The following is a 14711-nucleotide window of genomic DNA, read 5'->3' as shown; positions in this document are numbered from 1 at the left end:
CTTGAGAACAAATCTATTGTGAATTCAGCCGTGAATGTAGTGTTTCCAGTAAGCTTCCATTTCCAAATGTTAGCTGCTCCTGTCTGCCTCTTTGTCACACACACAGACTGAAATGATTCACAGCCTTGTTTCATCCTTCTGTCAGTGTCACTGACTGTCACTGTGACTGTGGACATACAGCATGGGAAACACACACATGGCTGATACTTGTATCTAAAGTTACAAAATGTTGTCTCTGTCCAAATATTACCTAACTGTAAGTCTACTTTTAATGAAACTCTCAACATGACTTATCAGTTATCATTAATGTTCCTGCAAACAGACTCCTTGAAGACCCCCTACATAAATATCCATGTACTATCCAGCTAGACTAGTGTGTCTGTCCCTGAAAATATTCCTGCATGTGTGATTGTTCATGTCTCATCTGCAGGAAACAAACAGGAAGTGAGTGAAAGACACAGGAAATGATTCCAGCTCTTCCTCCTATATCAGACATTCTCTCCATACCTGAGAGTGTCCAGTCTCCAGCCTGGATCCTTCAGTCCAGCCGACAGAAGCTTCATTCCTGAGAGACCTGGATGATTGTAGCTCAGGTCCAGCTCTCTCAGATGGGAGGGGTTGGAGGTCAGAGCTGAGGCCAGAGAAGTACAGCCTTCCTCTGTGATCAGACAGCCTGACAGACTGCAGACACACAAAACAACAATCCATCTGTTATCCATCTCTATAGCAGCATAACTAAGTGATGGTTCAGGGTCACCTGATCCAGCTCTAACTATAAGTTTTATCAAAAAGGAAAGTTTGAAGCTGATCGTCAAAGTAGAGAGGGTGTCTGTCTCCTGAACTCAAACTGGGAGCTGCTTCCACACCCAGTCCAACATAGCCAGGCTTTCTTTGCTGCTTTGACAAAACCTCAAATCCCAGTCAGAGATGGTGAGCATCATCACAGTGATGATCATTTCTCTGTTAACCCAGGCTTTCTGCTTCAGGATCTGTGCACGCTCACAGAACAAGGAGACCTTTAAACATCATTTCACTAAATGGATGGACTGAGCTCAGCCTACAGATGAACTGGATAAATAAAGATTTGACCTCAGTGTGCTCAGTGTTCCTGTCTATTCCTAACATATTCCTAACATGATAGCTGCACTTTAGAGCTCTAAAACTGGAACTGACACATATTTAAACTCCACATGTTACTCAGTACATTCAGTTCTGACACTCGCCCACAGTCCAACAAAGGAAACATGGAGATCACATCAGTTTGTCACCAAAGTCTAATTATTCCAGAGGGCAGTGTTGATACAACTAAAGTTATTTTTAAGCAAAGTTGAGTTTTTTATTGTCGCAATACTTCATGTCTGAAGTATCACTTAAATGCATTACACGCTGTTGATGGCAGCAAACAAACCACCCAAACAAACAGAGGTGGGAGGCTTGGGCAGACTACGTAGGATCAGCTTGTGGGAGGAGTCAAGATAAAACAAAGAAAGACAAGCTAACAAACACCACAGTGAAGTGAGTAGCTACAAACTGCAGGCCGATTAGTGTTGTTGAAGAAGTCGGTCTGAGGAACGTTCTTAGGATCAACAAATGACGGCATGTATGAGCCTCCCTCAAGACGCACCATCACAAGAAGAACACATGAGCTGTAGAAAAAGGAGAGACTACGAAAGCCACGGCGTTACAACGTGCACCAGCTGTTGGTCTCTCTGGAGACTACTGGGCGTGGCTGGGTAACCATGGTTACTTGGGAGTTACAGTACATGATATTAATGAAGAGTGGGAGCTGCGTTCTATAGCAAACAATTTGTTATGAGGTAATCAGCTGATCTTAGTTTAACCGGAAGCCCTTCACAATAATTGCAATGCCTTTATTTTGTACAACTACCATCAGTTCGTCTGTACTGATGGTAACTTAAAGTCACACTAATGTCGTTTAGTTTCTATAGTTTATGTAGTGGAAGTATACTACAGTACCCTGATCACTGATAGGACAGATTTATGTAGATATACACCTTTGTGTTTAACATTACTGCATTATAGTACTGTGATCTTTGTCCTTATATATGGCTATATTAGCTATACTGATGTACGTACATATAACTGGATATGTAACTTATCTATTCATCTTATTTGTCATGTATTTGTATTGTGTACTTCCTTTTTGTAAGAAACCACACACATGATCACAGCCGCAAGAATCAATCAGTGAAAGAATAAAGTGCCTCAAACCAAACCTTAAGCTCTTTATTCCACATGCTGGGATCATTTGGCCTTCAGTGGTGTTCTGGCTGACACACCGGAGTGACCAGAGTGCTAAAGAGTGAATCGGACACACCAGTGTCATCTCTGATATCTCCACTACATTTAATCGTCCTTCAGCTTGTGGCTGCCGTTAGCTGGTCTGCTAGTTAGCTGATTTGCTATTTAGCCGGTGTGCTAGTTAGCTGGTGTGCTAGTTAGCCGGTTCGCTAGTCAGCTGGTGTGCTGACCAGCGAACCAGTAGGTTACAAGATGAGCTTGTCTGTCTGATGAGCCAGCTCTCTCTGTCTTGGTCATTTTGTCCTTGGGCAAAACCTAACCTACCACTACAACTGTAGCTTACCTCCACCAGTGTGTGAATGTGAGAGTGAATGAATACAGGGAGTGCAGAATTATTAGGCAAATGAGTATTTTGTCCACATCATCCTCTTCATGCATGTTGTCTTACTCCAAGCTGTATAGGCTCGAAAGCCTACTACCAATTAAGCATATTAGGTGATGTGCATCTCTGTAATGAGAAGGGGTGTGGTCTAATGACATCAACACCCTATATCAGGTGTGCATAATTATTAGGCAACGTCCTTTCCTTTGGCAAAATGGGTCAAAAGAAGGACTTGACAGGCTCAGAAAAGTCAAAAATAGTGAGATATCTTGCAGAGGGATGCAGCAGTCTCAAAATTGCAAAGCTTCTGAAGCGTGATCATCGAACAATCAAGCGTTTCATTCAAAATAGTCAACAGGGTCGCAAGAAGCGTGTGGAAAAACCAAGGCGCAAAATAACTGCCCATGAACTGAGAAAAGTCAAGCGTGCAGCTGCCAAGATGCCACTTGCCACCAGTTTGGCCATATTTTGGAGCTGCAACATCACTGGAGTGCCCAAAAGCACAAGGTGTGCAATACTCAGAGACATGGCCAAGGTAAGAAAGGCTGAAAGACGACCACCACTGAACAAGACACACAAGCTGAAACGTCAAGACTGGGCCAAGAAATATCTCAAGACTGGTTTTTCTAAGGTTTTATGGACTGATGAAATGAGAGTGAGTCTTGATGGGCCAGATGGATGGGCCCGTGGCTGGATTGGTAAAGGCAGAGAGCTCCAGTCCCACTCAGACGCCAGCAAGGTGGAGGTGGAGTACTGGTTTGGGCTGGTATCATCAAAGATGAGCTTGTGGGGCCTTTTCGGGTTGAGGATGGAGTCAAGCTCAACTCCCAGTCCTACTGCCAGTTTCTGGAAGACACCTTCTTCAAGCAGTGGTACAGGAAGAAGTCTGCATCCTTCAAGAAAAACATGATTTTCATGCAGGACAATGCTCCATCACACGCGTCCAAGTACTCCACAGCATGGCTGCAAGAAAGGGTATAAAAGAAGAAAAACTAATGACATGGCCTCCTTGTTCACCTGATCTGAACCCCATTGAGAACCTGTGGTCCATCATCAAATGTGAGATTTACAAGGAGGGAAAACAGTACACCTCTCTGAACAGTGTCTGGGAGGCTGTGGTTGCTGCTGCACGCAATGTTGATGGTGAACAGATCAAAACACTGACAGAATCCATGGATGGCAGGCTTTTGAGTGTCCTTGCAAAGAAAGGTGGCTATATTGGTCGCTGATTTGTTTTTGTTTTGTTTTTGAATGTCAGAAATGTATATTTGTGAATGTGGAGATGTTATATTGGTTTCACTGGTAAAAATAAATAATTGAAATGGGTATATATTTGTTTTTTGTTAAGTTGCCTAATAATTCTGCACAGTAATAGTCACCTGCACACACAGATATCCCCCTAAAATAGCTAAAACTAAAAACAAACTAAAAACTACTTCCAAAAACATTCAGCTTTGATATTAATGAGTTTTTTGGGTTCATTGAGAACATGGTTGTTGTTCAATAATAAAATTATTCCTCAAAAATACAACTTGCCTAATAATTCTGCACTCCCTGTAGTGGGATTGTAAAGGGTCTTTGAGGGTCTCGAAAAGCGCTATATAAATGCAATCCATTATTATTATTAAGAGCATCTTTAGGCCTGACTGTGCTCATCCTTCCTCCAACCTCTCCTTACCAAAGATAACAACTACATCAGTATTAGCTCAATAACAATTTCTGCAATTCAATTGTGGACATTCATTTTTAAACCTTGTGTAAAACGATAAAACCTCAAAGTCTGAGCATTATTCTTTGTGCAAACAGCTCTTGCAGGTTCCCCCGGACTTAGGTTATTTTTATTATTTAATTACTTTCCTTTAAGCAGCTGTTCAGGCTACTAAACTCATCCCAGAAATAACAAGTGACACCATTAATAGTAGAGGTGGGAATCACCATACAACTCGCGATACGATATTATCACAATACTTAACGCACGATACGATATTATTGCGATTTTTTAAAATATTTTGCGATATTTAAATTCTGCACATAAAGGTAAACTTTATCAATATTCATTTTATCTAATATCAAAGTCTCACACTCAGTCTTTCTCTCATTTCAGTCAGTTTTATTGTTGACAAACTGAACGGTTTGTATTACAGTCTAGTCCAACTTAACTGAATGCAACCATCTGGTACAATTATAGCTATTCTGAACTATGCAATTTATGAAAACTATGCAGCCCCTTCAGCAACTGAAGAATTTGAAAGTAAATTTTAAAAAAAATATAATTTTACATTAAATAAAAAAGTTTCAAACTTAATTAAAATTAAACATGTCTTAAATTAAAATAAGTAAACTGTCATGTTTATTGCTGCCAAAAAAAAAGTTAAACACATTTGGACAGTGAAGGAATGTCAGGATTGTTGCTCAGAAAAAGGATCAACATGCTCTGAAGTCAACATGCTCTGACTCCAGAGCATGTTGACTTCAGAGAAAAAATTGTTTGTAACAAAATATCGATTTCTGCTGTCCCTGTATCGATACATTATTAGCAAACAAAATATCACGATACTACACAGTATCGATTTTTTCCCCCACCCCTAATTAATAGTGGAGCTAACTTTAACAGGTGAAACTGATTTGACCTATAAGGCTACTGCAGTTACTTCTTATCAGGTTTAGTAGGGAAGACATCTGGATGAGGTAGTTAGTAGTATGTAGTTAGTACCGGGCGACTCCCCTCCCCCACATCGGCACCAGAACCCTGTATTATCTACAGGGTAAGACTGCCTGTTTTATCAAACTATGGCCATTACTACTGTGATCATTTGCAGCCCAGTGTGCCGCTCTCTCTGCTGGGATGAACCACTGGAGCTCACCCAGTCATCCCTTTCTTTCTCTCAAGAAGAAGTGAAATAAATATATTTATTATGTTACGAGTCTAATATTCTTTAAATCAAACTGTAATGAATAAATCAAGCAAGAAGATTTGGTGGCTCCACGTGTTGTAGAAGAAAAGATAAACATCTCATTTTGAGAAATCAGCCTTTAAAATTAAGTACTGTGAATAAAAAACAAACAGCGAGCCAATCAGCAGTCGCCAATATCCTCCTAATTTCATTCACAAAGAAATCAAATATATATATTATGGGCCCAAAGGAGCCTAAATCTTTAAATTAGGCAGTACGTGAAGTATTTTTTTAAATAAACAGAGACATGACTATAACAACTTTTAGTAATTCAGAGTCCAATTATCCACTCAAATGTAAATAAAAGTTCACTTGACAGCTGTAAAAGTTACCTGTTTATACAATAATATAAATCACATTTCAAATGATCATCTGTGGAAAAGTTTGAATCCTGACCTGAGAGTTTCCACTGCACACTGTGAACTCTTTAGTCCAGCGGACAGAAGCTTCACTCCTGAATCCTGCAGGTCAGAGTTACTCAGGTCCAGCTCTCTCAGACTGGAGGACTGGGAGCTGAGGACTGAGCACAGAGCTTCACAGCTTCTCTCTGACAGGTTACAGCCACTCAGTCTGAAAAATAAAAGACAATCTATAAAACAAGTACTCATGTAGAGTTTGTTAATACATTTCACAACATTAAATGTTGACTTTCTATTTTTAAAGGAAACATAAACATACTAAGATACAACATCATATGTATGAACTTTAATTAATAATTCTAAAAACTAAATGTTTTCTGATCTGACCTCAGAGTATTCAGTTCACAGTTTAAACGTTGTAGTCCAGCAGACAGAAGCTTCACTCCTGAATCCTGCAGCTTTCTGATACTCAGGTCCAGCTCTGTCAGACTAGAGGACTGCGAGCTGAGAACTGAGGACAGAGCTTCACAGTTTTCCTCTGAGAGTTCACAGATGTTAAGTCTGAAGATAAAAACATGAATAAAGATTGTTGTTAAAGTGTAATCAGGGTGCAATAGCTTATTGTCTTGTGCTGAGCAGGTTAGTAAAACTTCTGTTTAACTTTGAAATGAATGAAAATGCTATGAAACAAGGATAACTGGATAAAGACATAAACAAAAACAAACATCAAACACATAAACAAACAGAACTAAACATAATACAAATTGATCTGACCTCAGAACATTCAGTTTGGCGTGTGGACTCTCCACTGCAGCAGACAGAAGCTTTACTGCTGAAGCCTTCAGGCTGTTGGTACTCAGGTCCAGCTCTCTCAGACTACAGGACTGGGAGCTGACCACTGACAACAAATTTTCACAGCCTTCCTCTGAGACGTTACAGCTGCTCAGTCTGTGAGAGAAAGGAAAAAAACAAAAAAAAAAAAAAAAAAACAATATATGTGATCAAATTAAATTTGTTTATATGTTGAACCCTTTTTTAAAAAAATGTATTTAAACCTATGAGACTATGAGTGCTACCAGTCCAGTGCACATGATTGGTACCTTGATGGTACCTTGCTCAGGGGTACCACAAGGTAACTATTCGGTGGATTCGACCCCTGACCTTATGATCATGGGGCGACCACTCTGCCTACTGAGCTAATAATTCTGTGTACACTGTCATACAATATTAACTAAAACAATTATTTTAGAAAATTTTAGTAATTCAATAATCATGCTCATTACCTGTGTATTGTGAATAACACTTGATTTTAAACACTAGCTGTATAAAACTCTTCCTGTTAAAGGTGTGTATAAAGGAGATGAGCTGAAATGCAGACTTCATGGAGAATGTTTGCTGTCAGCATATATCAAAGACAAAGCAGAGATCCATCCAGTCTCTTCCACTAAGCCCACAGAGGGACAGACAACCACTCTCACTCACACCTGCATGAAGTTTAGATCACCAGGTAACCTAACTGCATGTCTGTGGACAGTGGGAGGAAACTGTAGAGGACCCAGAGACAACCCACTGTAATTCTGTGATAACACTGGTTATGGAAGCCTTACAGTTACATATGGTTACTGACAAGAAACACGACCTTAGAGGCAATTTCAGTAATGAAGACCGAGTTTCTCCCTCCATACAGGATGAAAACATGACAGCACAGCAGAGATTTATATTTAAAAAGGGAGGGTGTGCACTGAAAGTGAGATACAAACTTGAACTTAAATTATGAACATCAGAAAAAGATGTAGGTGAAGTCTGGCAGGTGAAGTTTGTGCATTAGAATAAAACAACCAAACTCCTGGAGTTGGAGACAAATGAACAAGCTGAGGATAATAAACCTGTCAGAGGGGCTGAAGCATCAGAGCTCATGTTCTTATAGGCTGGGTCTGGATTGTCCTTTGATAAGAGTTACAGAACAAAGTGTGTTTTAGAAATGCTGGAGTGAAACATTAAAACTACCATATATTTACCGAGTGACTGATGATCATTTAATTTACTATTTTAAAAAAATGTTACAGTGCTCTTTGAACTCAGCATTTCTGATTTATTTCCCATGATTTTAACAATGAAGCGATGACAACATGTTTACTCACAGAGCTTTGTTGGAGGCTTTGACCACTGGCAGCATTCTCAGAAGAGCCTCCTCTGAAGCAGAGTATTTCTTGAAGTCAAACTCATCCAGATCTTCTTCTGATGACAGTAAGATGAAGACCAGAGCTGACCACTGAGCAGGAGACAGTTCATCTGTGGAGAGACTTCCTGATCTCAGGGACTGTTGGATCTCCTCCACTAGAGAACGATCATTCAGTTCATTCAGACAGTGGATCAGATTGATGCTTTTCTCTGCAGACAGATTCTTACTGAGCTTCTTCTTGATGTACTGGACTGTTTCCTGATTGGTCTGTGAGTTACTTCCTGTTTGTGTCATCAGGGCTCGTAGGAGAGTCTGATTGGTCTGCAGTGAAAGACCCAGGAGGAAGCGGAGGAACAAGTCCAGGTGTCCATTTGGACTCTGTAAGGCCTTGTTCACAGCACTCTGGTAGAAGTGTTTCTTTGCAGAATCTCCTGTTTCAGACTTCTGGGAGGTTGTTTGTTGTTGTTCCAGCAGATTGAGTCCAGAGTTGATGAAGGTCAGATGGACATGAAGAGCAGCCAGAAACTCCTGAACACTCAGATGGATGAAGCAGAACACCTTGTCCTGGTACAGTCCTCTCTCCTCTTTAAAGATCTGTGTGAACACTCCTGAGTACACTGAGGCTGCTCTGATATCGATGCCACACTCTGTCAGGTCTGATTCATAGAAGATCAGGTTTCCTTTCTGCAGCTGATCAAAAGCCAGTTTTCCCAGAGACTCCATCATCTTCCTGCTCTCTGGACTCCAGTGTGGATCTGTCTCAGCTCCTCCATCATACTTGACCTTCTTCACTTTGGCCTGAACCACCAGGAAGTGGATGTACATCTCAGTCAGGGTCTTGGGCAGCTGTCCTCCCTCTCTGGTTTCCAGCACATCCTCCAGAACTGTAGCAGTGATCCAGCAGAAGACTGGGATGTGGCACATGATGTGGAGGCTTCGTGATGTCTTGATGTGGGAGATGATCCTGCTGGCCTGCTTCTTATCTCTGAATCTCTTCCTGAAGTACTCCTCCTTCTGTGGGTCAGTGAACCCTCTGACCTCTGTCACCATGCCGACACAGTCAGGAGGGATCTGATTGGCTGCTGCAGGTCGTGTGGTTATCCAGAGGCGAGCAGAGGGAAGCAGTTTCCCCCTGATGAGGTTTATCAGCAGCACATCCACTGAGGTGGACTTTCTAGGGTCAGTTAGGATTGTAGTTTTGTGGAAGTCCAGAGGAAGTCGACACTCATCCAGACCATCAAAGATGAACACAACCTGGAAGTCTTCAAAGCTGCAGGTTCCTGCTTCTTTGGTTTCAGTAAAGAAGTGATGAACAAGTCCCACCAAGCTGAACTTTTCCTCTTTCAGCACATTCAGCTCTCTGAAAGTGAATGGAAATATGAACTGGATGTCCTGGTTGGCTTTGTCTTCAGCCCAGTCCAGGCTGTATTTCTGTGTTAAGACTGTTTTCCCAATGCCAGCCACTCCCTTTGTCAGCACTGTTCTGATTGGTTCATCTCTTCCAGGTGAGGCTTTAAAGATGTCTTCTTGTCTGATGGTTGTTTCTGGTCTGTCTGGTTTCCTGGATGCTGTTTCAATCTGTCTGACCTCATGTTCATCATTGACCTCTGCAGTCCCTCCCTCTGTGATGTAGAGCTCTGTGTAGATCTGATTCAGGAGGGTTGGGTTTCCTGCTTTAGCGATGCCCTCAAACACACACTGGAACTTCTTCTTCAGGGTGGATTTAAGGTTACGATGACAAACAGCAGCTGGAAGTTCTGAATAATAATAATAAAAATACAACTTTAACAATCATATTTTACAAAATGCTGATGACAATTTCTGACCCACTGAGAAATGACTGAACACACTGGTGTCACAAGTCTCTCATTTATCCAGCAGCTTAAATCTTTAGATAAATCCTCTTACGTCTCTGCAGACGGTCAGCCAGCTCCTCCTGCTTCATTCTCCTCAGGAAGTCCACTGTGATCTTCACAAATGCCTCTCTGCTGTTTCTCCTCTGCTCATCATCCTCCCTCTGAAACTCCAAGCACTGGGGCTTATTTGGATTCAGAGCCTTCTGGATCTTCTTCAGCTCGTTCTTCACAAAAGTGATGATGTTGTCCTCCAGCAGCTGGAACAGAATATTTATGAATGACCCACCACTCTGAACTTTAGTCCACACAACATCCACTTCTTTACGATCAAGGGGCATATCATCCACGAACTCTTTACCAATTATAGGTTTGACTTTATCTGATTAACTGAGACTTTGTCCACAACTCCATGATCCCAAAACGTTGATGCTGTTCATATGAATGCAGCGATTTCAGTGGGAGAAACATTTCACTGGTGTTCAGAGCTGAACTACCAACAGGTTGATGATCAAAGCCAGAAACTTGGAGATGTTTCAGGTGACTGAGTTGATCGTACAGACAACTGGTCTTAAAGGTTCACTCTGTTTACACATACAGATCAGTATTTAAGGTTTGACTCTCATCATCCACTGGAGCACAAACTGGGCGTCATCAGGACACTACAACACAGAACAAACACCATCCCCACAGACACAGCAGCCAGCGAAGCAGAAGAACTTCACATCAAGAAGGTCCTGAGTAAATGTGAACGCTGGTTTGAGGGCGGAGTCAAGGAGGCCATTTATGTGAAAAGACCATCTCTGAATGGAGGAGGGGCCTAAGGGTACAACTGTCACCATCTTACATGCTGTGATTGCAGCCATTCCCCAGCTCTCTGTGAACTGGACTCATGACCATTGATCAACAACCATTGATCAATGGTCCTGACAATATGCGTACCAATGATCAATGAACTGACCTCCCAGCCCATTGTTCCTTCAGTGGGCTGGTTTCAGTCATACAAATGTCCTGTTTATGAGATTGAAACCTGCAGTCAGCTGAGACTGAAGAAGTCACCTGATGATGATGAAACGTTTCTCCCACTGAAAACATCCAGATGAACAGAATCAAGCTTTTTGGGATTTACGTACCTGGATGATTGAGCATCAAGACACAACTCTGTGACTTTTCTCAGATGAATAAATCCTCTCCTCCAGCTTTGTTTACATCTACCAGCCCTGTGGCGCTGCCCAGGGAAATAATCTATGTGAGAGGTGGAAAGTCATACAGGTGTCTGCTCCTGCCTTCAGTTATTTTATCTACTGTGTGTCAACTGGCTGAACCTCCTCCAACTGTCTACTGTCTCCCTAAACTCAACAATGACTTCGTGATCTATCCATTCTCTGACCAAACACATCCTGCTGCAGGAGGTTAACATAGCAGCCAATGATGATCCCACTCACTGTGAACAACACATTTGGACCTGATTTGCTGCTCTGGTTTACACGTGAACTTCCACTGCTGCTGTCACCAACTTGAGAGGCTCTACAGAAAAACTGGACTTGTCCATAAAAATCATAAACTACATTACAAGGACAGCATTGCTCAATCAACTCTAATTACTACTGACATGTTATCTCTTCTAACTAAGGTACAGACACTCAAACTTGCTGCTTTCAGTGAGAAGTCAAATGTCTGAATATGAGCTGGAAGCTGCTGAGAGTCCTCCTCCTTCCCGTGGGGTTTACTTTCTCTACTACTTTCACTATAAACACGCCCCTTTCATGCACCTGCAGAGGGCCACCAGCAGATGGAGCTGTCTTAAACAAATCCACTTGGATAGTTAGCTGTAGATGACTTTATCAGTATGATTGTAGGATTTTGAGTTATTCTTTTGATTTATTTAAACTCTTATATTGTGCACAAGTGTTGAGCGACCCATAATTTCTCTGTACTTTTCATAAGAGCAGCCAGACTTTCAGCTAGTTTTTCTTTTTTTAAGAGCTCAAAGTTATTGAAGAAACAGTTATTCAGCTTCATTCCCACTGATCTCGACTACAAACTGTTTCACTTTGGTTTCTGTTTAAAGCCTCGATGTTTAAAACGTTTCCCTGTGATCACATTTGCACCGTCTGATTTCAAAGTTTGTTTCTTTTGGTCATTTAGTCCACAGAGTCCTTGGTGTTCTGAAAGGGACCTATAAATAAATGCATTATTATTAATAATAAAGTAGTTGTTGTACATGTACAGACCATAAATATGGAGTCCAGCTGTGTTTGATGCTGCTGGGCAGACTGACCACTGGGAACCTCTGAGCTCTGCTGGTCCACTCTGTGGAGGAACCATGAAGGATTAGATCAACACAGGATAAAGATCCAGGAGTTTCTGCTCAAATAACTTCATCTGAATCAAGTCTGTCAAGTTTTAAACTCTCAGATTGTGAACATATCAGTAATTTTCAGTCTGTTTTCATGGACGTCCTTTCAGTGGTGATGTCAGGGATGATTTTGAAGAAGCTCATCAAACTGAACCATCAGCAGATCACTGCTCCAAAACCAGAACATGATCCGAGTCTCCCTCCACCACCAGAACACCAGCTTTACTAACGTGGTAGATCAGTGTAGTACAGATCAATAACTGATGAGTCATTTGATCAAAATCACTGAGTGCTTCACGTCTGACCCTCTGATGCTTCTGTAGACATTTTGCATATTTAATGAATGTCTGACAGTTTTACATTCATTCTATGAACACAGTGGAAATGTTGTGTTATAGTCTCCATGTTGTTTCCAGCATCATAAATTCTTAAGTTCAGAAAATTAGATTCTTTCTTCACAGCTGAAAAACAACAACATTTATTCTCTATTGAAATCTGCATCGTCCACTCCAAAGGTCACAATCTGAAGGTAACATCTGGTTTTGTTCCCTGTGGTTAACTCTGAGCATCAGTATGGTGGGATTTATCCACTACATCCACACCACTGTGGTTCAGTGTTGTCCTGATGGAGTAACAGCAGCCAGTATGATCCAGGCTTTAGCTGCTGGGTCTCTGTGTGACCTCTCAGACTGTTTAACAGATCAGACACAAAGAGAATCAGAGCAGCTCTGTTCTTTAAAGACAAACATGAACCCACTCAGGTCACACTTTCCCCACAGATATGAGCATCACTGTCCTCAAACAGCAAATGACCAAGTCGAACATTTGGATCTTTTCTCTTTCATTGTTTTCTTTTTAATGAATCTTTGTAACAATCTGAGGATGTTTCAGGTCATATTTATCCAGGAAACACAAACATGTAAAGGAGTCATCACAGCTCTCTGACCTCGTTGCTCCAGGTTCACCACTGAAGAGTGGATTTTGACCTTTGGACCGGTCACTCCTCACAGACGGACAGCTGGACCCTGCAGACTGTGACCTCTGACCTCTGCAGACACAAACATGATTGAAGCAGCTGTGATCACACAGACTGCAGATAATGCAGCTGTTTCCTGTCAGTAACATCCTCTTAGATTAGAGTTCAGCTTTTTACAGGAAAACTGGACAAAACTGATTTTTGTTACAAACTCATTTTCATTTCCTCTCAGCTCACAAACACAGTCAGACAATCAACCAGAGTCAACACTGATTATAATGTCAGTGCAGAATTATTTCTGTTACTCAGTGAGTTCAGCTCTCTGACCTCGTTGCTCCAGGTTCACCACTGAAGTCTGGATTATGACCTTTGGACCGGTCACTCCTCACAGACGGACAGCTGGACCCTGCAGACTCTGCTCTGTCCTCCTCTTCCTCCATCATCATCTTCAGTCAGTCTGAGAGGTAAACCACAAACACTCAGTGAGTTCACATTAACAGGAGGAACTGAGTTACAGTCGCTGACCTCTGACCTGTCATGTGACCATGAAACCAGGTCAATATGTCTGTAGGTTCAGTCATCCAGGTCATGTGATCTAAGGAGCTTGGAGAGAAAAGAGACGTCTTTAAGTTTCTGGAAGACGTTTCATCAGAGAAGCTTCTTCAGCTCTAAAACCAAACGGTGGAGAGTCCCAGATATTTAAACCTGAGAGGGAAAGAAAGCATGTCGCTGACCCACCACTGATGTTATTTCAAGGAGGAAACTGAGAGCCTTTGCACCAGGAGCACAAACATCAGCTCCAGCAATGATCCACTGATGTGTTTTTATTCCATGTATGAATGTTGTTATTGACAGAGATGACGTTTGTGTGTCAGTGATGCAGTGACTGTTGTTGTTACCTGTACAGGCTGGTTAGACTCTATGAAACAGATCATACAGATCTCTGCATGTTAGAAGAGACTATTAAAGGTCATGAATGAGACAAAGGCAGGGAGGCGTCCTTTACAGCTAAACAGCAGAGTGAGAGAACAGCCAGCACCTCTACATTTATCACATTATACAGCACATGTATGATACTGACAGGGATGAGAAGAATTTAGTGATTCTGATCCCATCATTGATATTACTTATTGATTCTCAGTAGCTCTGCTCTGACAGTCACCACCATCACTGAGCAGCATATCAAAGACATTTGTGCACATTAACTGCATGTTGTGGCTCAAATGTTTGTGCATGTTGGAGGCATTTCCTCTTTGTTGCAAAATAAATAGGTTGAAAGGAAAGTAATAAAGGAAACATGTAATTATAACAGTAATGTTGGCTGTGTATCACGTGTGGCATGTCATTGTGGGGCTGGCCTCTGCTGGGATTGAGAATATGTGAT

General features: G+C 41.6%; 1 protein-coding gene across 2 annotated transcripts in view; it reads right to left on the bottom strand.

Annotated features, from left to right (window-relative positions):
* The window catches only part of LOC146672529 (protein NLRC3-like), a 20762-nt gene extending 6185 nt beyond the window's left edge, over positions 1-14577 (bottom strand). The window contains exons 1-9 of one of the 2 annotated variants that reach the window (XM_085401263.1): positions 13655-14577; positions 13298-13399; positions 12227-12305; positions 10048-10252; positions 8099-9896; positions 6732-6905; positions 6345-6518; positions 5995-6168; positions 508-681 (exon numbers count right to left, since the gene is read on the bottom strand). In XM_085401263.1, coding sequence (XP_085257389.1) covers positions 508-681; positions 5995-6168; positions 6345-6518; positions 6732-6905; positions 8099-9896; positions 10048-10252; positions 12227-12305; positions 13298-13399; positions 13655-13773 — 2999 coding nt within the window. In that variant the 5' untranslated portion in view covers positions 13774-14577. The remainder of the gene's footprint in view (positions 1-507; positions 682-5994; positions 6169-6344; positions 6519-6731; positions 6906-8098; positions 9897-10047; positions 10253-12226; positions 12306-13297; positions 13400-13654) is intronic. The other variant, XM_085401264.1, reaches the window with a different exon arrangement.
* Between the last annotated feature and the right edge of the window lie 134 nt (positions 14578-14711).

Source organism: Rhamphochromis longiceps, linkage group LG3 (genome assembly GCF_057381845.1).
Source record: "Rhamphochromis longiceps isolate RC_006_pf linkage group LG3, R_longiceps_female_GT1.1, whole genome shotgun sequence".
Classification (NCBI taxonomy): Eukaryota; Metazoa; Chordata; class Actinopteri; order Cichliformes; family Cichlidae; genus Rhamphochromis; species Rhamphochromis longiceps.
The sequence above is the reverse complement of the archived record's forward strand: the minus strand, read 5'-3'. Positions and strand labels throughout refer to the sequence as shown.